This window comes from Lemur catta, chromosome 18 (assembly GCF_020740605.2).
Source record: "Lemur catta isolate mLemCat1 chromosome 18, mLemCat1.pri, whole genome shotgun sequence".
NCBI lineage: Eukaryota > Metazoa > Chordata > Mammalia > Primates > Lemuridae > Lemur > Lemur catta.
This window is the reverse complement of record NC_059145.1, coordinates 25086230-25110931: the sequence shown is the minus strand read 5'-3', so window position 1 is coordinate 25110931 and position 24702 is coordinate 25086230. Positions and strand designations below refer to the sequence as shown.

At 42.3% G+C, this 24702-nt stretch overlaps 1 protein-coding gene across 2 annotated transcripts in view; it reads right to left on the bottom strand.

Moving 5' to 3' along the window:
• Window positions 1-24702, bottom strand: part of LRIG1 (leucine rich repeats and immunoglobulin like domains 1) — a 109102-nt gene that overhangs the window by 70259 nt on the left and 14141 nt on the right. For both annotated transcript variants that reach the window (XM_045530957.1, XM_045530956.1), the window contains exon 2: window positions 3228-3299. In XM_045530957.1, coding sequence (XP_045386913.1) covers window positions 3228-3299 — 72 coding nt within the window. The remainder of the gene's footprint in view (window positions 1-3227; window positions 3300-24702) is intronic.

Sequence of the window (24702 nt, the reverse complement as noted above, 5' to 3'; positions counted from 1 at the left end):
CCTGTACTCGCAGTCCTCCCTGTTCTTGTCATTCACACCTCCTCAACTGTCACTTTCCTGACCACCCCGACTCCATTCATCATGCCTCCAAAATTAAAAAAAAAGAAAGAACGAAAGAAAGAAAGAAAACCTCTCACATTACTCTGTTCTATTTCCCCCATACCACTTATCACCGGTAAGTCTTACTGGCTTCCTTGTTCAGTGCATGGCTCCCCCAACTTAACATAAGCTCTGTGAAAGGGAAGTTTTGTCTTCAGGGCCAGAGTTGAGTGAGGAGGGGCACAAAATTTAAGGGGCTGCCAAAACACTCAGTAACCAGGACAATGAGTATGTTAATGCAATACTTTAAAAATATCACAATGAATGCAAAACAAAATCCATGATGAACAAAATATCAAAAGTTTAAAGCAAGACAAGATAAAGCCATCCTGGAGCCCAAGACAAAAGGAAAACAATCAGTAATACTGATCCTTTCTTGATTTAAACTACTTACATCATGCTTAGCATAGATGTGTTTTTGCATTCATTTTGATTTTTTAATATTGCATCAAAATATTCTTTATCTTGATTGCTGAGTTTTTGGTGCCTCCATAAATTCTGCACCTCAGGTGGGTATCTCACCTGCCCCATCCGTAGTCCCAGTCCTGTTTGTGTGCCTCATTCACTCTCTACCTAGAGCAGAGCCTAGCACAGAGCAGGCACTCAAATAAGTGTTAAATGGAAACCTGAATCATCCCACAGGAAATATCCCAATTTAAATTTTGTCCAATTCTTTAAAAAAAAAAATCACTAAATTTTGAGACTTAACCCACAGAATCCGAACATATTCTAACCACAAGAATTAAAGACAGCTTGGATCAGGGGAAAGCACTGGGTTATGAACCCAACTGGCTCTATGATGGCCTGGGTTTATCATCTTGGGTGACTATGACAAGGTTGAACCATGTCCCCTCAAAGCTCATATGTTGAAGCTCTAACCCCCAGTACCTTGGAATGTGACTGTATTTGGAGACAGGGACTTTAAAGAGGTGACTAAGGTTAAATGAGGTCATACGGATAGGTCCTAATCTCCTGGTGTCTTTGTAAGAAATGGAAATTTGGACACGCAAAGGAGACAACCAGGGATTTATGCACACAGAGGAGAGACTACGTGAGGCCACAGCAAGAAATAGCCATCTGCAAGTCAAGCAGAGAGGCCTCAGGAGAAACCAACCCTGCCTGCACCTTGATCTCGGACTTTTAGTCCCTGAAGCTGTGAGAAAATGAATTTCTGTTTAACACACTGACTGCCACACTAGAAAAAAATTTTTTTCCTTGGGGCTATGGTGTTTTATTACAAAAACAGGATAAAAACTTCGAAAACAAAACGATCCTTTCTAAGTTAATGAAAAATTTGTTATTTTTTATTGTTTTCTATGCCTGAGTTATATGCAACTTGAAAAATAGTTCTCAGGGCTCCCAAAATGAAGAGACGTGTGAGATACACATGCTTCGTGAGGCCCCAGGCTCAAAACTAGTGTGAGTTAAATACAACACACATGGCAATTAATGTGTTAAGCTAGCCAGCCTGTGGCATTTGCTGTGGCAGCATTAGCAAACTAACACAGCGACCCACTGACCCACTCAAACTTTCTTCCCCCGCCACTGGCTTATTGATCCTACAGGAAAATGAGGTTCCAAGGTTCCTTCCAACTCTGATGTTCCTTTAAATTTAGAAGTCTAAACCTTTTTGAAATAGAAATCATACATGACAATTTGAAGAATTTGGAGACGCGATAGGGAATGCAAGTATTTTGCAAATTCTACCAGATGAAATTAAATTTTCTTTAGATAAGCCATCAATAATGGAATTGAAGAATAAACAAGGGCTTTTATCAGTTACTTAAAACAAAAACGTGTAAAAGTCTTACCTAATAATGTCTAAGAAAAATAATGGAAGCAGTGGGTAAATGATTTACAGAATATACATGTATAGTAGTTTTACAATAAAAATTAAAACAGGACATTCAAAAATTTTTAATTTACATGATAAAGTATCTAAAACTGTAAGGGGGCTGGGCGCGGTGGCTCACTCCTGTAATCCTAGCACTCTGGGATGCCGAGGCGGGTGGATCACTCGAGGTCAGGAGTTCGAGACCAGCCTGAGCGAGACCCCCGTCTCTACTAAAAATAGAAATAAAAAATTATCTGGCCAACTAAAAATATATATAGAAAAAATTAGCCGGGCATGGTGGCACATGCCTGTAGTCCCAGCTACCCGGGAGGCTGAGGCAGTAGGATCGCTGAAGCCCAGGAGTTTGAGGTTGCTGTGAGCTAGGCTGACGCCATGGCACTCACTCTAGCCCGGGCAACAAAGCGAGACTCTGTCTCAAATAAATAAATAAATAAATAAATAAATAAATATAAAAAAATAAAATAAAATAAAACTGTAAGGGTAAGGAGGCAAGAAAGACATAAAAGCATAATATACAGTTTGATCCTACGATGATGTGTGTACAAGTATATATTTTTCACTAAGTGTTACAATGGTCACGCCTGGGTGATAATACTGGTGATTTTCATTCTTCACACATTTCTATAGTTGCCAATTTTTCTACAGTATGTATGTATGACTTTCATGAACATTCCTAGTAAAATCGCTAAGGAGCTAAACCTCCTGATAATCCTAACATCCACGTCAAAAGCTAAATTCTTTACATTAAAAAAGGATACTGAAGCCTGATTTAAAGGGCACTGCAAGAGGCAGCAAGCCGAGAGCTCCAAAGGCAGTGATGCCTAGCTCTGTTTGTGGAGGGGAAAAGGTAAGCCTCTATTGTCCACCCTTCTATAGTTCTGTTTCCTGGGAAACAGAAGGGGTGGGCTGGCATCCCACACCACTGTTGAGTGAGCTGTTCAACCTTCCTGGGAGCTGCTGAGAAAGTACCAGCCCAGGTGTGTTACCCTGGGGACTTGGCTATACACCCACTGTGTACCCATAATTTCCAGGAACTCTATGCCTACTGGATCATAACACACCCTTCTAGGATTGCCTAGGAAGGAGACAGAAGCGGCAGTAATGGAGAGTTGAGTAAGTAGCACCATTCGTCACCAACAGCCTGTACGTAAATGTTTCTTCCCACAAGTTCAGACTGCTGCTCTAGAGGAGCGAGCAATGCTGCAATATCAGAGGACATTCCCAAAGAGCACGCCATCCCTCCACCCCGCAGAGGTTTAGGGGAAGCACTCACACTTCCTGTAGATTCGGCAAGTCCTCAAAATCAGCAGGGTCAATCTCAGAGAGTTTGTTGTAGCTCAGGTTTCTGGTAAACAGAGGAGAGAGAGAAAAAAAAAGCTGAACCAACACTTGGCATCACACCCTAGATGCAGGAATCTTCTTCTCCCACACTTCACCACCGACAAAATCTAAACCCTCTCCCCCTCAAAATTACCCATCTCATGCATTATTTTAAGTAACCCATTGATACTGAAATTTACAGATATACCTCCTCCCCATTTTCATCCATCAACAAGGCACTCCAAGCAATCCTGTGCAGATCCACAGCACCCGAGGTTGGCTAAACCCAAATGGATTCCAATCTCTACCATTTCACTACTCAACAATATTTAAAGAAATTATAAGGTTAGCCAGTCCTCCATCCACATTAAAGTGTTCTGGTCCAAATGCTTTGTACCATATCAAACCCAAAGCTATTCTTAATGACATTTTTTAAAATTAATGTTTTACTAAAACATCAATATTAAGCAGTAGTAAAGGAAAAGGGAAAAGGGGGAGAAGTGACCCTTCATCATCTAAACCAGTAGTTCTCAACCAGAAAGGATTCTAACCCTCAGGGGACACTTGACAACGTCTAGAGATATTTTTGGTTGTCATGACTGGGGGGGGCGGGGAATGGTGTTACTGGTATCTGGTGGGTAAAAGCTAAGGATACTATGTTTGCTTCGGCAGCACATATACTAAAAGCCAAGGATACTGTTAAACATTTTACAATGCACAGGCAGCCCCCCACAACAGAGAATTACCCAGCCCCACAATGTCAATATTAGCATTCAGAGATTGAGAAACCCCAGTCTAAAAAAGAACTTAAGACTAAAACTTGCTCAGATGTATAGTAAAAGCTCAAGTGACTGTAAAAGTGAGCACTGTAAGATCCTGAATTATACGGCTACTTACAAACACAGTATTCCTACCACCAAAGAATAAATTGGGAGTAAGAGTCACACGGGAGACAGGAGCCAGTTGTTGGAAATTCACGTTGGTGTTAACAACACAGGGAAAGCCCTTGTGAACAGCCTTCCCAAGATGTTAGTGTCTGTCTCAATTGTTCAGAATTAATTACACCTCTCCTCACTTCATCACCCAGCCATACCCTTACAGGCAGACAAAGAGCAAGCCGGGCAATATTTGGTCAGCTCTCTGATCCCAGTCGCAACCCAGACCAGCCTAATCTTTCACGAGGAGAAGCCACAAAGATGTGATCCAAACGGGCCCTAACTTATTTTGCACTGTAATGTTGTTCCCTGCCACCAAAGTCCACCTAGCCTTGTGTATGCCAAAGAACTTAACATTTTTCATCTCAGCTATTAAGTCCACTGACATTACTGGCAATTAACAGTACTACTAATCATGAGTTTAAAGTCTGTCTCTTAAAGTGCCACATAAGTGGCAACTACCTTTTAAGTTTACTCCAGAGACATTTCAATCAATACTAACCCAGAGCTGATAGCCATTTCACTGTGAACTCAAAGACATTCATCTAAATAAAAGTCAAACTATACTTGAAACTAATGGTACATCTGTATTCACGGCACAGCCTGATTAAAAGTAATTTGTCTGGAGATTATGTTACCATAAAGACTGAAGGTGGTAATTTTTTAAACCACATATTGAAGTCAGGTATGAACTTGTCTATGCTTGGGGGTATTTATTGATGGATACATAGAAATTCCAAGTCAGACTTGGGAAAGAAAATCCACAAAGTGACACAAGTCTCCCACATCAGAAAAAGAACTGGATAGACTAAGAGTTCCTTTTATTTTGGGCAGGTTATCATAAAAGAGAAAATGGAAATATTGTTTCTGGGTATAAAGATACTGTGAGCTTGGAAGGGCAAGCAAGTAATGCAGCTGGCGACCCTGCCCCGTTTGGAACGAGGCCGACACGGCGGTGCCTGCCCGCCCACCTAAAAGGGGCATTCGTTCCTTGTCTCCTGAAACAAGGGCCAGTACTTGGCCAAAACTGAGACCAATCTTCTCAGTTTTCCAGAGGAGCTCAAAATCTAAATTCTTATGTGAAATATTTTCTTTATTTAAAAAAAAAATAAAAAAGGAACCACAGATAGCCAAACAAAACATATCTGCAGGCCACATTTGGCCTAAAGACTGCCAGTTTTCGCCTCTGATCTAGGCCACGGACTCTTGCGGCTATTAAATTCAAAGGGAACGGCTTGTTTCTGGCTTACACATGTGGCCAGGGGTGGAGCTAGGGCTCACCGGGTCTTACGCAATTTGCTGATGGCTCCGTTTTGAACTATCTGAAATGAGATCACTTCCCTCAATCCCCACCCAGCAAGTGTCCATATTCTTCAGCAATTCAGGGTAAAACCATTTTAGGTCACAACACCTTTTGGTTTATCTTTCCATTAAAGAGCAGAAACAATTTATTCAGGTGTCAAATGTTGTATAAATTCCACTTTTTCTATAAGGCTACTTGGGAAAAGGGTCTTCCATAGCTAGCTTCTATTATCAAGAAGCCAAGTAGTATCAGGACTTAATACTAGGAGGCCAACAAGCAGCAATAAAGATGAAGATACTTATAAGTCAAATTTAAGTTTCACTGGGTCAGCCTGGACGCAGTGACTTTTAGAGTTTCAATGAACTAGAAAAGCCACCTATCAACAAACAGGTGTCAGGGTACTGCCTATAAAGGGTAACTCTCCTCTCAGAGCACCTGTTGGCAATACAGAAAGTAGACAGTGACCGAAGCTCACGTCCCTTGGAACAGTTTCTGCTGCGGACACAGAGCTGCTCTAGCTTTTAAGTCCGAGAAGTGGTCCAGAAAGAGCTACTGAGTGTCAATTGCTTTATCAGACAATGAGAAAAATATTTACTATATTCTCCCTAGCAAAAATAGTATGAAATAAAATCCTCAGAGACCCGTTTTTGTTGGCCCATTTTAGGAAGACAAACTCTTGGCATAGTTTTTCTTTATTGTGGTAAAATATACATAATGTAAAAATTTACTGGTTTGACCATTTTAAGTGCACTGTTCAGTAGCACTAAGTACATTCTCATTGTTGTGTGACCATTACCACCACCCATCTCCAGGACTTTCTCAACATCCAAAACTGAAACCCCGAACCCACTGACTACTAACTCCCCATTCCTCTCTGCCCCAGCCCCTGGCAACCACCATTCTACTTGTGTCTCCATGGATCTGACTACTCTAGGTACCTCAGAAGTAAAAATCATACAGTATTTGTCCTTTTGTGACTGTTGCTTCACTTCCGTTATGTTATTTCACTTAACATAATGTCTTCAAGTTTATCCATGCTGTCATATGTGTCAGAATTTCATTTCTTTTTAAGGCTGAATAATATTCAATTGTATGTGTAGACCACATTTTGCATATCCATCTATCTGTCAACAGACATTTTGGGTTGTTTCTACTTTTGACTATTGTGAATAATGCTGCTATGAATATTGGTGCACTTTTTTCCAAATTTTTAAGCAAAGCGGTTTTTTTAAACCCTTTGACTGCTATGCTTACTGACAACACTCATTTCTCAATGATTAAGGAAATCTTATTCAGACCAAGACAGGGGTGTGAATTCTCATCTCGGGTCCTAAGAACAATCAAAGGGTTAATCAGCAAAACCCTTTAACGAGGCCTTTCAGGTGGCAGCTGACATGCACACACATCTAAAGCATCTTACTTATTTCTAGGAACACGATCGCCCCTTACCAGGCCTGACATCTGAATGTGTCTTCAGTTGAAGGTTTTAGATTCTCCTGTCAAAACAATTCATCTGTCAGCAGGACAGATGCTGTCAAAAGCATTTCTGTACCTTTCAGTAGCAAAGAAGAGAGGAAAGAAACCTCAGGGAATTTAGTTACTGCCAATTGCAGTTTTCATTAAACATTTTGTCAGCCATTGTCATAACACAAATTTTCCCTGTTCTTGCACAAAGGGTGCGCAGATCTTTGAACAATTGAGCCCAGCCATAGATATTCTTTCAGCTAATCTGCTGAAAGATGACCGTACAGCCCACTGTTTGCAGAACACACAAGAGGCACCTCTGTAGCGAACAGCTCAAGTTTTATCCAGGCGTGTCTGAAAAGCAAACTGTTTAACAGTACGAGACAACAGTCTGCTTGTGGGGCATGTTTTGTGACAAGCCCTCCTACCCCAGCCCCAAAGAATTCGGAAACCTAAAGTCTTTCAATAGCTGAGAAATCCCCACCACTGTCTAAACCTGTGCTGTCCAATTTGGTAGCCACTAGCCATGTGGCTATTTGCATTTATATTTTAAACTAAATTAAAATCACATAAAATTAAGAATTCAGCTCTTTGGTCACACTAGCCATATTTCGAGTTTCAATAGTCACATGGGGCTTAGTGGCTACCGAATTGCACAATGCAGACAGAGGACATTTCTATCAAGTAATCAACAAATAAGTCTAAATATGAAATAATCCACAAATATTTCCAGGGAAATGGCACCTACAGAAGAAACTTTGATTTTAAAAATAAATCTGAGTTTCCCAATAATTCAAGAGCTTTGCTGAAAAATGTGGTGGGAGTCCTTTAAGCACACCAAGTGCTGAACCATCCCGACAGGGGAAAGGGACAGGGCCTTTGAACACTGAAGTCACTAGGAAGGCACTCGTAATAAAAACTGCCCTCTGGGTGTAATTCTATAGGCTTTACATAATCTGACCAGTACCTTCCTGGATTACAACCAGAACCACATATTACAAACTTGGCACATGCTATTCAAAGTTGGCGAACAATAATTCATTGACTCCCTGGAAGTTGAGGGATAAAAGTTCCGTTTACTTTTGAGCAAGCTGTGGTGAGGAAATAACCCCACGTCGTTAGACAACATAATTAGCACTTCATCCCCAAAAGCAAGCATTGCTCACAGACCACTGACTATAACCTCTTGCTATGAAGAGTGGCACAGCGCATGGCTCCATTTTTCACCATTAACACTACAATAATTCGAAGTGGAAGGAACTGGTCCCAAATTTGTACAAGCATTCCCTGAGGAATGAGGTTTTCATATTCAGTTTGGTTTCCAGGCTAGCCTACTTCCCATTACTCAACCCTGTCTGGACTCCTGAACGTCACAGTATTTTGCATATTTTAAGCTTTCAGATGTTCGCTAAACTGAATAATACAGCTGGAAAGAAACCTGTGAGACAATCCAACGACCCGATCCTGAGCACCAGTGGGGCGCCCAGGTCTGGCCTGGGAACTGTGGGGCTGCAGCCACCCATCTCCTTCTCAGCCTCTGAACCGGTACTGTTTGCTGCTGAAGGGAATCGTCTGCTTAGGACTAACAGGGAAAAAGTGATTGGCCCTTTTAAGATTTCAAGGGGTGCAAGTGAGGAAGAACATGCGACATGTTTAAGTTATTTAATCCTTTAAGCTTTTAAAGCTGTTTCTGCTTCGTTTTTACTTTCTGAGGAATTACATGTAGTACACACCAAGTTCCAATGAAATCACCACATTATGTCCCCAGGTTGTTTTATGAGAATAAGAGATTTTTTAAAAATCCTAGAATAACAGATCTTATCTTTTTTCCTATTGTGATGTTTTTTCCCCTGTTAACTAAAACCCAGTAACTGAACAATCTGATAATACACATTAAAGGCTTAAATCAAGAATGCTAAAATTGCATCATGAACTAGAATCGTTCCTCTGGCATCTTAACCAAGTAGTCCCACTCAAGAGATGCTTCTGTACTTGCTGCCATCCTTCTGCAGTAAGCTAAGCAGCCACAAACTCCAGCAACTGAGGTGTGGCAAAGAAACGCTTTCTGCAAATTGCCAAGTGAAAAAGTACTCGGATCTCAACACAATACGTACAACTCATTTCATAAGTTTTTGGTCAGTTATATTTCACGAAGTCAGTAATGAGTCGCAATTATTTCAATTTTTGAGAATGTTACATAGACCGCTACCTATGCAAATGAGGGAGGCCTACGGGTAATTCAAAAGAAAAGATAATACACACACAATATACACATAGCCCTATGAGGAACCAGCGTCAGTGCCTATTTTTACCCCTTAAAATCAGCTATATTAATCAGCATGAGCCTCTGCACTCTAATGCTTATGACATTAACTGAGAAGAGTCGCTCTGCCTGCCTCTATGATCCCATAAGGTCTTACACGTGCTTCTCGACCTTACTAGTACCCTTTGACCTGTGTTTAATTTGAGTACAGGTCTATGTCATTTTCCTCTAGCACCCAACAAATGTCCAATTCAACAAATATCTATTGTTTGTCTACAATGTACACTGCACTGTGCTAAACTCTGATAACAAATTAGGAGAAGATTTACTCTGTGACCTGAAGGAGTATACAACCTACTCATCAGATAAGACTCCTGACCAAATAACTAAAGCCAAAGGCTCTCTTATCGCAAGCATCCTGTGATGGTAGACCAGTAGTTGCCAACTGATAGTTCCTGAGCCAAAAGCTGGACTGCAGGGAAACTTGTTTGCTTGTTTGTGACTGAACAGTGTTTGCAGAAACCTAAAGTTCTCACCAAAAAAATAAGCTTCAGCTTCTCTTGAAAATAATCACTGATCCAGCATTCCTGACAGCAAAAATCAGCTGCATGCATCAACAAGCACACCACTGACCACAGACCTCACCACTCCTTATTGTCTCATCCAGGCCCTCTTTACTCATTGGCAGTATCCACCTGGCCCCTGTGAGCATTTGAGTTTCTCATCCTGGTACAGATAACACTGAGTCCAGATGGCATCCAGAGCAGGAAAGATCAGTTGTGATGAGAAAGGTTTATCAGAAAACATAAGACCTCAGCTAAGCCTGAAAGAAGAGAAGAAAAAGAGCACATTTTTGGAGGAAGAGTCCTGGGAAATGAGGCCAGGAAAATAAAATAAGGCATGGAAGGTACAGAGTAAAACAAACAAAAAGGCCAAGAAGTCAGGACCTCCTAGAAAGGAAAGTGGCAAGACATAAATGATTTAGGGCAAAGTCCTAAAGAGTAGCCCCATCTGCCAGACCCATAACCCACCAAGCAGTTAAGTCAAGGGTTATATAAACCTTAGCAAACTCTAGCGCCAGGTCCCTCATGAACATTAATCTACAGGGCCATTAAAGCTGATTTCCATAGGAACATAATATCTCTTTGTTCACCTATTTAAAAGTTTTGAATTAAGTAATTAAGAGTGCCCTATCAGTATTGAAATTTAAAATAAATAATCAAGAGGCCCAAAATGTTTTCTCCCCACCACTTAAGGCAGTCAGCATTTGCTTTCTATACCATCCCATAGAACAGGAGATTCTAGGATCTGTTTTTCCTATCAAAAGCTTAGCTTGGCCAAAGAGAGGCAAAGTAATTAGGTATAATGTGGTTTCTTTTTATTTATTTATTTGTTTATTTATTTATTTTTTATATAAGCAGTCTCATGCTTGATGGAGGTTAATACTAGGGGGAAGCCCACAAATTTCCCATAATAGTCACTTGTTAATATGGTATGTGCACCAATAACTCCTAAAGATTAATTAATTTAATTAAGAAGAGGCGCTCCACCACACCAGCTCTGCAGTTGGTGGGGACTTTACAAGCAAAAGGAATCCGAGCAGGGAATAGCTGCTGCCACTGGCCTGACCCTCCCACAGACCTGCCACAAAGGGAACATCACCATGACCACCCCAGCAGGGGAGAGGTGCCTGCGGCCACCATTTGGTTTTGCTATTAGAAAAGTACGTTGCAGAGACTTGGAAATGGGGAGGAGCACGATAGGGGTCAGAAGTCTGGTCACTCAGGACTGCCTACTCTCTATCATCTCAAATTCACCCTTTCAGAGAGTCCTTAGGCTCTACAAGACTTTCCAGACTCATCACCTGTACGACAGGCCCCCGCCGCCCTTGCCCCCACAGTAACACGGCTTAATCCCAGAGCCCAGCCATTCTGCAGAACAGAGGGTGGCTGGGGCCTCAGAACCAGGGGCCCCCACAGCCTGAGGCCCAAGTTGCTCCAGAGAGAGCCAGGCTCATCCATGCTGACAAGTGCAGCCAGAATGTTTGCTCACCTCAGGCCACACACCTAGAGCCCAGAGGTTCTCTCAGTAAAAGGATGGGGGAGAATTCTCCCAAATGAAAATCATGTTCTACTGAGGCAGAAACCTGAGACTTTTGCTTCTGGAGTAGTGAAAACAAGCCAGGCAAAAAGGATAGGAAGGGAGGGATGGGTGACATTGAGAAAAAGGACACATTAATCTGGTGGATAAATTTGGAATCTCAGGTTCACCAAATGCTTGGTAAAGTCCACCGACAATGCCCCTCTGGTCACAGATTATTGTTTTCCTTTCCTGACACCTCCATCTTTACTCCTCTGCCCCCATGAATATCCATTTTCAGGAGATTAGCTTCTTATGGAACCACTAGTGCAAAATACATGGTGTTTCTTAAAATGTGCTGCAACTTGAAAATTCATTAACTTTGGGTGTACATAGGAAAGACACAAACTAGCAACACATTATGAATACTTCTTTACATGTGTCACCCAAGAGAATTTAAGTGTGTAAACTTTGGCACAATCACCATCTATAACTGATGCTGTGATCAATTTCCTTTTCCAACATACTGCAATGATTCTCCATTTAAATGCTGACTGATTTCACACACTAAAGGGCCCTGAGAGGAACACTGCTATCAAAGAGGAAAATAACTATTTTAACACAGGCCCACAAAAAGTCCTCCTGGTCTCAAGAACAGGGTGGCCAAATTCCAAGCCTGTATTCCTGGCAGAAGGTACAACTGGGGATTTCACTGGGATAAAGAGATAAGGAAATTCTATACCAATGACTTTTAATTCTTTAAGAATGAAACTTCCAATAACGTATGACTTCCTCTAAGTGCAAGACACAGATTAAAATATCAAAACAAACAAGAAGAAAAACCTCCTTCCCTCCATTTGAGTCATTACACACCATTTTAAACGCTCTTGTCTAGGACTTTCCTAGAACTAGGAAAGGATTAAGGCATTTTGCACCTCTTTAACCCTTATTTCTAACAATTCACTCTCTAACATCATCAAATCAGTAAAAATATTAGTACAAAAACCTCATGTTACAGAAATGTATGCCAAAAGATAAAAAATAAAATTCAGTCGTGACTCACTTCTGGGCATGTAATGGTCAGGAGTTGTTGTTTTTAAAGAAAGTATTTAGAAGAGCAATTTTAGGCAAATACCCTTCTGGGTTACAAAGGAGCAATGTACAATAAGTTGCCTATTTGTTCCCCCTAACAAGGAGGAAGAAGGAAATGAAAGTGGTTTGTTTTAAACAAATACATCTGTACAAACAACAGCGTACCTTAGTGTTATCAGCATCTCTTTCCCCCGCCACCCACACACAAAATTTTAAGGAACAAATGACATAAGTGGGTGTAGCTACCTTCCCAGGCTGAAGCACTGCATGAGGAAAACCCTTTCTGGGAAGCAAGAAGTTCCTGGGAGTATGCTCTCGTGTCCCCTATCAGCTTCCACTGCAACTTCCACGTCCTTTATTTTTCAACTGCTATCACACCCACAACTCACTAATGACTGACTCTGTGATGTCTCTTCGTGCCTGTGCAAAGCCCAAGCATCCAAAATCTATAAAGCTGATATAAAAATCCATGTTTACTTGCATTTACCACGACGATTTGAATTGCAAACGGATTAAGTGCAAGGTTTCCTCAAATATTATTTTCTAGGTTTATCCTCCCCCTTCCTGTCCTGGCTACCTCAAAACTTAAAAATAAAGATCACTCAAATACAGAGAGCAGATCTCTGGTATTAAATCAGCCAAATTAGAAAACTGAAATTACAACCAAGAACACATCCGCTGTATTACAGGGAGGCACGCGAGTATCTCTAGCTAAGTATTTTAAACAAAACACACAGTTTTCAAAGGTCAGCCGCCTGGCCAACAGTTAAGTTGCTGACTTTATTAGCTAGCTTATCGACTCAGGATCTTGTTCTGTCCATCTTTCCATTAGGCTTTTTAATGTTTATGTATGTCATGAAATGCTTAGCTGAAGCCAAAAGGCAGAGTTTTTCTTTCTACAATACTAAGACGTCATGAAACACTCTAAACTTAAAAGACCATCTACTTCATCATTTTCCCTGCTTTACAAGCACCCGGGCAGTGACGATGTCTCTGGTTCTGGTTGTTGAAACGGCTGAGAAGATATGAAGTTAAGGTTCAACAACCATAGAGTATTTCAGCATGTACTAGGGTACACAGACTGTTTCTGCCGTTAAAGCACAGAACTTGCTTTTCACTGAAATCACAAGCACAAACGAGCAGAAGATGCGTGTGCCCCCCATTCTTGAACATATTAAAATTTTACCGTATCAAGTGGAAAACTGGCTGTGAAAATGACCAAGCCACAACACACTTTTGTTGCTTTATTTTTTCAATCCTTCACCAATGTCTCTAGAAAAAGATGCCTCGTCTCTTCCACATGGTCCATCCACACTCAGTGAGGCTCAGGGCATCACACCCCCTTCCCCTCGCCCAAGTTTGCAGTTCCAGGTCATTGACTCCCAAAGATTGTGTCTTCAAGGGTGGATCCTAGCAGTAAATTCAACTCACTAAACTATACCTCAACCAAAGAATGAATACTGGCTACCTATGTTTTTAAAGCAAATCACCAGCAAAGGTGAGTAAAAGCCTACCAAATTTCAATAAGTGACTCTTTTTGAAGTCTCGATTATGGGCAGAAACCTAAGAAACAACATATGTACTTCTAGATACTCCATATACTCTCTGTGCACTAGGGAGAGGCAAGAGCCACTCAAACCACAGGGCATCTTCACATCGGAGCAGGAAACCCAAGCCCAGATATCACACAAACCCGGATATCCCCAAGATCAGCTACACTGAGGCAGCCACCCTGCGAACAGCTAGGACTGCTTTGCCTAACACTTGCTATATAATGAACACACGATCTCCCAGGATCTCCCAGTCACTCCTTTTTAAAGATGATGTGATTAAATCCAAGTCTGTCAAAGTCTCTGCTCAGCTTGTCCTACATCAAGTGACTCCATCATGACTTCCCTTCAATAACCAAACACCTTGCAGGAGGTGGAACAAAGGAGACTAACTTGCTTCTGCATACTTCACACTAACAAAATTAGGCTGATTTTCTTCCATGCCCTGAGATATAAAGGATCCAACAAAGTGTGGCTAGGACAGTTTGCTGGAAAAGGCAGGCATTCAGCTATCAGACTCACCCTGTACTCCAGCCAAGTCTCCCTAGCAGGCTCTCCTTTCTCCTCACTTCCCCACACTCAGTCCTAAAATACCATCAAAGTAAATAAAAGGTGCTCTAATCCCAGGTCTGATCTGCATGGCCACACAAGCATGACTCTGCAAAACTGTGCTGGCAACTACATTTACTTGCAGCAAAGTCAACCGTGATCAATAAACCAAAGCAGGTTTAGATTCTGTTGGGTTTAAGCTTGCACAAGCACAATGAGAAAACCACCCACTCTCAAATCCAAAGAACTAGCGCAAAGAGCACCTGCACAAACTCGTCAGGATGGTTTATAAGGTCATGAGTGCCTGAGAAAAGATCTTTTATTTCTAGGGGCATGAGACAAATGGTAGGCCTGTCACACTGCTGGTGTCAATATTTATCTAAGGCCTGGGTACTCATGATGGTATAAACCAGGCCCCTTTTCAATTCACTCATTCACATAATTTGCCATTACAAAGCCCCAAAACAGATTCATTTACAGCTTGGATTTCTTTTCTTCCATTTCTATACACAGGAGGCTGGCTGCAGGACCACGGTCTATGTCAGCAATAATCCCAGCAGCCTGAGAATAAAGCATCCAATGTGTTTTAGCACTGCGCATATCAAATGGCATTGCACCTGAGGACAATGAAGAGGTGGGGAAGGGAGAGCAGCACCTGCTTCCTTCCCTCCCACGGCATGTATGTTTTCTGCACTGGAAATGAGCAAAGCTTAGACCTTGCAGTAAAGTAATAGAGCCTCAAGAATCACACCCAGGCATTTCTGAGTGTGACTTACTCACACTGCAGGATTAATCCAGCAACCAATACCCAAACGTATGTGAAGCTCAACGGGAAGACCTGTGCTATTGAATCGTCCCTGTTTGGCCAACTCCAATTCCCCCAAATTCTTTCCTCCTTTCACCCCTTCTTCCCTTAGCCTCTCCCTGCCCTCCCAATAAAGGCCTAATCACAATTCCCCTTCCCAGGTAAAAGTCAGAATAAATAACTAGTCCATTAATATCAACTTTAAAAGGCCCTGGGGACCTCTGAAAACAGCTGTACATTGTGTCTACCAAGTTCCCAAATGGATTTCTCCAAGTCTCCTATCATCACTCATAGTCCTCAAATCCGCTTTCTCCAACACACACCACACGGTATGTAGCTCCCTGAGTCCAATCTGCTGGCCTCCTCCAAGGAGACACACTGCTGGGGAAATCGACGTACTAGAGAAAGATGACAAATTAAAGAAAGAACCTGCCTCAAAACCCTCTTACAGGGTTGCCAGCAAGTGACAGACTCAGACTTCTTAAGCCAGCTTCCTATGATTCACCTAACCTAGCTTCCTGGTCCATACACATGATTCTTCCCCATGAGATGGTTATCCAAACCTCTCACTAGGATTCTGGATACTTGATGCAGCCTGATAAGGATCATCATACTTATGTATCCCAGCAGGCTGCAGAACACTTCCATTCCCTTTTAAGCAAAATTGCAATGGCAACTGATGGGCTATGATATACAGTAGTGCACACGCAGTCAGTGAGAAGCCGACATTCCTACCTCTGCTTTAAATGTGCCTGCTGAGTGAAAGCAGGCAAGTACTAAGCCCAAAATGGGAGCAGCTGAGGGTGTGGTCAGTTTTACTTTTTCTTACATAAAAATATACTTAAGTGGCCAGTATTTCCTCACGTACACTGAAGTTAATAATTCACAAACCAACTAACATTCATCAAGGATCAGAAAATTTAAAGGCTGTTTGTGCAAACACTCCTGTTCTTGCTCTTACTTAACAGCTGGTTTATTTAACTGATGGCTTCTGTTGCCATTGGGGGCAGGTAGGACTTCAAAATGTTATTTGTTGAGCCAGACACACCACTAGCCGGGGTGCTTGGCCTCTGGATTCCACAGTATACAAACTCCTGTGCTTACCTTGCATCTCAGATGGAACAGTTAGATAATTCCAGTAAGGCAAAAATTCAAGACAAAATGATTCTAGTTTGCTGATATTACTGTGATCATGCTACCCCATTTCTAATCTGGCCCCTCCAAATGGACAATTCCCAAAGATGCCAAGGCATAATGAAGCTGCAAGTATGGCTGAAATAACCCTCATCCAAGAGGCAAGCTGCCTGGACCTCAGACCAGAATGTCTTATTACATGAGGAAGATATGTCTCCACACCTCAGTCGCCTCCCAAAATAGGAGGGCCCAATTCCCTCTCCCCTCAAATCTTATTTTCTCCACCTTTCTTTCTCAATCTCACTTAACTTCACTCTCTCTCATTTTTTAAGGAGATGTTGCAACCAGAGCAAGAAACCTAAAATCATGCACAGGTGTGCTGGGGACAGAAGGGAGACATGATCTCATAAAGCCTTCTCCAGCCACTATTCAAGTCTCCAACCTGCTGCAGGATAGGAGGATTACCAAACAGTTGTTGGTGGTTGTTTCAACCAAAGGAAATTAAACCTTGGGGGTATGAGTTAGCTGCAAAGCCCTGGACGTACTACAAACACATGATACACAGCGTGGGTTTATGAATCCATAATAGCTGCAAGGCCACATAAACATGCACAGAAGCCTTGTTAAAGAGGTTACACATTAACCACCACACATCTCAAGGAAGATCCTATCCCTTCCACCATCTCCACACCTTTTATATCCCACCTTTGAAAGGACTTTCTGGAAGTTGCTACCATGGAGTTTGAAATAAATGGAGATGAGTCCAGTTTTTGGTTTTGTTTTTAATACACAACTCATTTCAGTGGGTGCAGGTGGTCCAGAAAAGGCAACTACTTAACCCCAGTGGGGCAGAAAATAACAGTTAACCCAAAACGGCAGATATGTAAGATGGCCAATCTGTGGTTATTTCAACAGGTGTGTGTAGGCAGGAGTTTCAGGGACATGAGAAAACAGTGCCCCAGATCCTGCCAAGGCAGAAAAGCCAACGGTCACTCATAGCTGGAAATGAACAAACACACAAGTGTTTACGCTAGACTCCGAGACCACACAGGTCCAAGGCAGGCTCTGCCCTCGGGGAGTGTGCAGTCAGGAGAAGATGAACACTGAGCGAGTAAGCAGAGGTACTCCAAAGGCTCTCCTGGCATATGACAGTGGCCACCCTTGCCTAGGTGTCCCAGAAAAGCCCTGAGAGGACCTGAAAGAGAATTATGAGGCACACTGAGAAAAGCACAGGCAAAGTCCCTGAGGGAGGAAAAGGTACGGTTGCTGAAGGAACTATATATAGTCCTTTGGGGCCAGAGCCCAGAAAGCCCCTGCTATCAAGCAACTACAGAAGGCGGGGGGTGGGGGGCAGTGATGCGAGGACTGGAAACCACAAGGACTTGCAGCCCTCAGACTTAAAACTCCAATGTGATGTCTCCCATAGCAGCTTAAAATGCAGATCCCCAGGCTGTGACCCCATAAATTCTAACTAGAGGACTAACAGAGGCTACCATGTAATTATCATCTCACCTGTCTAGAAAGCTCAGCCCACTGGCTGGTAGGTCTCCAAGGGTGGGGCTGTCAACACAACGTGTCCCAAATAAGCCTTCTTTCAAGCTTGCTACCACCACCTGGAATCCCCCTCTATCCATTCAGTTCATCTAGACTGGGACTAAGAAGTAGGAAATTAAAAACAAAAACCAGAGGATCTGATCCTCTACACAAGGCCAGAGGTTCTAAATGCTTACAGAGATTCAGTACTAACCCCCTGAGTAACTCAACAAGCCACTTTCCCTCTGGTTTCTTGCTTTAAAGGAAACTGCTTCAAGGCTTCGGCTCCCTTTCCCACCAGGGCCATAGTTTTCAATTAGCTCTGTCAGCCCACCACCCTGCAGCTGCCCAAGTTCAATACCTCTTCCCTTCTCCCAGCTTCTGGTCTCCACCAAGTACTTCACACCTCCCTATTGTAAACCTGTCCAGAGCAATTACCCTGCCTGCGTTTGGACAGCCCCAATACTGCACTTCTGTCTAATTTATAGCTGTAAAGCTCCGTGGGCAAAGGCAGGCTTGCCCTGGAGCAGAGGCAATGCAGAGAAAACGGTCAGGCCCTGCAATAAATGCATAGCACAGCAAATTTCCTTAGGTTACAGGAGAGCAAATTCTCCCATTCTCCCAGGGACAAACACTGTGGTGAGCTGCCCTAGAGAGTCAAATCCGGACTATGAGAAATTTACTACTACCACTACTCTTTTCTGCCACACTTCCTCCTTCCCTCGGGATTACAAACAGGTGAGCAAGTTTAAAAAAAAAAAAAGTCCTGCTGGCTGTCCTAGCAGCCAGGCAAGAACTGTCCATTATATTTCTGTCTGAAGATCTGAAAAGTCTTAAAGCTAAAAAACTCTTCTCACCTGAGGAAGATAAAATAGAAAGGAATACCTACCTGGGGAATATCCCGAACTGAAATCGTGCTACTTGTCTCTTTCTAAAATATGCTCTACTTACAACTCAACAAGAAAAAGGCTAAGGACCCAATTATTAATAAAATATGGGCAAAGAATCTGAATAGACATTTCTGCAAAGAAGATATACAAATGGTCAGTAAGCACAAGAAAAGATGCTCAGTGTCATTAGTCATTAGGGAAATGCAAATCAAAATCACAATGAGATACCACTCCACACCCACTAGGGTGGCTAAAAAAAGATAACAACAAATACTGGCATGGTTGTGGAGAAATGGAAATCTTCATACGCTGCTGAAAGTGCCAAATGGCACACAAGGAATGGTTCCCAAAGAAGCCTCTTTGGGACAGTCTAGCAGATTCTCAGAAAGTTAAACAGAGTTACCACAGGATCCAGGAATTCCATTCCTAAGTATACGCGTATACCCAAGAGAAGTGAAAACATATTTTCACACAAAAACTTATATACAAATGTTCATAGCAGCATTATTTGCAACAGCCAAAAGGTGGAAACAACCCAAATGTCCACCAATTGATAAATGGATAAACAAAATGTGGTCTATCCCCATGATGGAGTATTATTCAGCCATAAAAATGAAATACTGATACACACTACACCATGGAAGAACCACGAAAACATTACGCTAAGTAAAAGAAGCCAGACACAAGAGGACACATACTATATGATTCCATTTACATGAAATGCCCAGAATAGGCAAATCCACAGAGGCGGAAAGTAGATGTTGCCAGGGAATGAGAAGAAGGAAGAATGGGGAGGGACTGCTAATAGGTACAGGGTTTTGTTTTGTGATAATGAAAACGTTCTAGAATTAGTGGTGAATGTTGCATAATTCTATGAATACACTAAAAACCCAGAATCCCATCATTTAAAAGGCTGGCTTTTGTGGTGTTTGAATTATAGCTCAATAAAGCTGTTATTAAAAAAAAAGAAAATACAGTCCTTCTGCCTTAGCAGCCTCTCAAAATTCCAGACTGAAAATGCCACCTAGCTACTTCTGTACCACAAAAATGCAGAAATAAATGTTCCTCTAAGTGTCAGAAGACAAACGGAGGAGGGACCGGGTAAAATATCCACATTTAGGATGGTAAAGCACCTTCAAAATACCACCTTCAAATATCTCTCCCACCCAATCACTCTTCTCTGTTTCCCAAACTGTACTGCGCTCACTACCAAGCTCTGCCCACGATTCTATCAGATATGGAAAACCTCAGCTGGAGTTCATCCTCTCATAGAAAACAAATTCTTGGTGTTTCAAAAGAGCAATTTTTTTTTCTTCTTTTGAGTAATGATTTAATAAGGCTGAGGAAAGCAGGGTTCCCAATGGCCAGCCATTCAAAAATTAAGCACAGGCCAGAAGGCAGGAGGAAATGTCACCACAATGGGGAGAAAATAAATTAGTTAGATTAAGATTAAGATCTAACCCCTTTCTGTGGTTGGGAAGAGCAGATTTTAGAATAATAGCATGCTATTTCTGGAAAAGTCCCTGCAGAGGAAAAGTTGGGAGGGTGAGCCTGTGAGACTATACGTTTCAGTGTTGTATTAAAATCTGCTGAAGTTCCTTGAAAACAGATATAAATGCCCAACGGTTCTACACACACACAGGTATGCTGGTCCTTTGTGACCAAAAGCAGGTCCCTCTGTACCTAAGGTACCACATCACAGTGCTGCCCTCGCCAGCAAAGATGTAGTTAACTGGGAAGGCCCAAAGTCTAATGGGGCCAGGATGCTAACCAACATCAAAGAGATTCCAGTTGCTCCCCTTGTGCAATAAACTCCTTTCACCCTACATCATTCACACTTTCAGAGTGCAAAGTTCACTCTGATATTGGTGGCTTTCTCACTTTGTAGCTTTTTTGGCAAGTGCCCCTTGGCCTGGTTGTTCATTAATATATAATCAGAACATTAAAAGCATTGTTTCACCTTCTGGGGAGACTGTGGCCAATTTAATAAAGCCGACATTGTCTCTAGGGTGGGGAAACCACCTTAAAACTGGCAGAGAATTCAAAGATGCACAAACCATAGGGTGTACACATACACACAGAGGCACACACAAACACAGAGTTAAGTATTTCACAAGATGGTTTTGATATTCCCCATGGCAAAGGGGCAAAATTAAAATGTTTATCTGACCAAAGAAACTGAGTTGGCATTTCTTTCCCTTAATCCTTTCAACATCAAATTACTTCTTACCTTTAAAACCTTTACAGGAAGTAGTGATCTCTGTGGCAGGCAGACAAATGAACAAGAAGGGATGTCTTAAACTCTAACAAAACTGCCTATGAGAACACTAGTGCAGTGCACTACTTTTACTTTTCAAATCACACGCATACAGTGACAACTCACTTTCGAGACCATGTTTACTTTGCTGAAAGCCACATTCTAAACACGGGCTCATTTGTAGAAGAGAAGCAGCTTACAGTCCAACCTTGTTTATGCTCCAAGTAGGTTTGACAGAAAAACCACATCAATTTGTTTTAAAATAATTTCCATTTGCTGGAAGCTGTTCCTGAAGGGTTCTCAGCCACGCTAATCTGCTCTGATTCCTACCAGCTGTAGGTACCACGCATGCTGGTCCCAGAAAGGGCAGCCTAGGCCCAGGCAGGCTGGCTCTGCAGAGGACTGCAGCAGTATGGCATCCACAAAGCCACCGCAACATGGCCCTCCAGAACACACAGTCAATCGGTTTAAGAACCCAAAAACATGTCCTGGTCCAGAGTCAAACTTGTAACACACCTCCTTAGAACACAGTTTTCTATGCAACTACACCTGCACTCATGCAGAAATATATCATCTCTAATACCAGAGAGATGTACTTGTGCTCAAACCCAAAGTACACAGCTGAGGATACCAAGATGATTTTTTATTGGGCTGAGCATCTAAAAGGAAGGAAACTCAAAAAGGAAATGTCTGTGAGTAACACATGAAAAGTCTTCAGCCTCACCATCCAAAGAAATGTAGATTAAATAATCCAAGGCAATTTTCATGTATTAAACTGGCATATGATTACAGAAATAAACAGCAGTATCTAATGTTCATGAGGGTGTGTGGGAAAAATGAGCACAAGTCCACACATAAACTGGCAGCCTCTTTGTTAGGGGCAGTGGTAACAAAAATCTGGAGAATTTGCATATTTAGAGCAATTTGGATTTGGTAACTCATCCCAAGGTAATAAGAAATAAACATTTATTTATTCATAAGGATATCTACCAAAGTTTAGGAAAAACCCCTAAATGTCCAATATCAGGGAAAGTTTAATTATGAGTTTTATAGTAAGTTTTATATTCTATTATAAAACATTAAACCATAATTTTTTAAGTATTTAAAGTCAGAGAAAGTATTCATGATATTGAGTCTTTATGATATAAAGTATTTAACCTCAGACATTACTGGAAATTTATGCACCAAAGTGATATCACAGGATAATGAGATCAAGTATTCTTTTTTCTTTCATAGTTTCTTCTTTATTCAACAAATGCCTAACGTTTGTCACCAGGAAATTAAAAGTAATTGAAGACATGGTAACTATGCTAACGGGTCAATAGCAACCCCCCCCCAGCCCTGACTATTCCAGCTCACTAGGGACAAAAAGCTTCCCCACAGTATCACAGCCCAAGACCTCAGTAGCCAGTAAAATAAACGTGTGAGGCCGAGTTCACCAGGCAGAACACAGCTTCCCCTGGCCTCTCACGACCATCTCTGGGAGACTGCCCAGAGAGGAGCCATGCGGAGCTGTGTTAGCAATGGTCCCTCTGCCATGGACAGAGATCCTGTGTGTCTGAGGACAGGGTGGGAGCTATACCTCACATCTGAGGTTCACACTAACAGAGACCAGATTTAGAAGTCTATCTGCCCAGAGTCTCCTGCCACAGAGGCTTCTATCCATCTACGTTGTTACTTTGGCTCAGTCCACTGAGGGCATGGTAACCTGCCCTTAGTGTTCTTACAACTCCCTCCGGTCAAGGAAAGCAGTCTTTCTCTTTGCCAGTAGCAAAGAGGGAAGCTACCTTGGCCTGGTCATCCTTTCTGTCAAAGCAGAAGCCTCAGCAAAGTAACTGAGAGCCCAAGCAACCCAAGCCAGCTGCCTGGCGAGGGCTCAGCATAAACTGAGCGGAATAACCACAAGGGGAAGGGTGTCTAGACAGCCTCAGTCCATGTCAGAAGCCACCCTCCCCTGAAGTGTCAACTCTGGAAAAGCAGACTCCAAAGCTCGGCTGCAGCAAAAGAGCAGATGAGAGACCATGTCAGCAGTTGGGAAAGGCACCGTGGGCTTCCTCGCCAAACGCAACACTGGGGATGACTGCCAAGTCTGGCCCACCTGCCAAGGACAGCCACCAGAGATCCAGCAGGGACACGATGCCCAGGGGCCCCATGTGGGAGACAGTTCATTTCAGTGCTTAAACTAAAAAGCAATTTAAGTGACAATACTTGCATATGGGATTTAAAAGCCACCTTCCCAAAATTCAGGGGGACTAAAAGGACCGCCAATTCTTAAGGGGGCAGGTAAACAGCCTACATGTCATCTTTTCAACTTCGGTTCTATTTGTTTCGTCTTCCTTTCCATTCTTCTAAGTTTCTCAACACTGATATTTTGGTGGGGCATGGAGGAAACTAAATATACCAAACAGGCAAGGTATATTTAGGAAATGTACAGACAGGAGGCTAAGTTATTCCACTTGTCTGGCAAAGGTATTTCCATAGGACTTACTGGGCTATAAAGAATGAACGCCAGTATCTGTATCTACATTAATATCTGTATTGAGCTTTTAATATGTTTCAGGCTTTGTGCTAGATTCTAAGAATGCAATGATAGATCAGAAATAAAGCCAGTCCCTGCTTCCAGGGAGCTTACAGATTAATGGAGGAGTTTGGTATTAATCAAATATTCAAATGAAACTTCTGTATAAAGTACTACAGAATCCTCAAGATGGGAATCTAACTTAAAGGGATGTCAGCTATGGTTTCTAGGGGAAGAATCATTTAAGGTGGATGAACAGGAGTCTGCAAGGCAAAGAGGGAAGAACCTTTCTCTCGACAGAGGGAACAGTGGGTGAGGGACATGGGGCCTGGGCAATATTAAGAGAGTCTGGAGAAAGCACCAAGTAGTGGCTGAAGGAGATGAAGCTGGAGAGGTGGGTGCTTTAAGCAACAGAATTCATGTGCTCCAATTGGTGACTCTGCAAAGACCCCTGCGGCTGGGGGTGAGGGGCAGTACAAAACAGATGTGAGTAAAAAGCTCTCTACTCCCCCTTGAAGTCTGCAAAACACAGTGAAATAATATGAAAGAAAAGTCTAACATCAATTGGTCATACAAAATCATGGACAAATCCCACCTTCCTCCCTTCCATCTCTGCTGCATTCCTATTTTCTAAACGAACGGTGGGGCAGTGTGTCACTGGTGGCCACAGCAGTCTCCCAGAACCACACACACCCCAGTGCCACACACCCCGAGGCATGCCAAGGGTTTCGGCCGAGTGTGAGCTCCGCCGGCAGGCTAAACTGTTTATATCTTCTTGAGTTAAAAATACACCACTCGGGTCCATGCTGACACCAGGGCTTTATCGTCAAGGCTGGCTGTGAGCTGGTTACACAAGGCCGGACTGTGACTCGCCCATCTCCTAGATGTGCCTCAATCTGCCAATTGTCTAACGATACATCCACGAGATTATAATAAAGCCGCCAAATATACACGCATTTGAGAAAAACACTTTCCAAACCCAAGGATACTTTACTGTTTATAAATAGTTTACTTTTTCTGATCCCTGAGCATATAATATTCGCAGTTGCTCCAGAA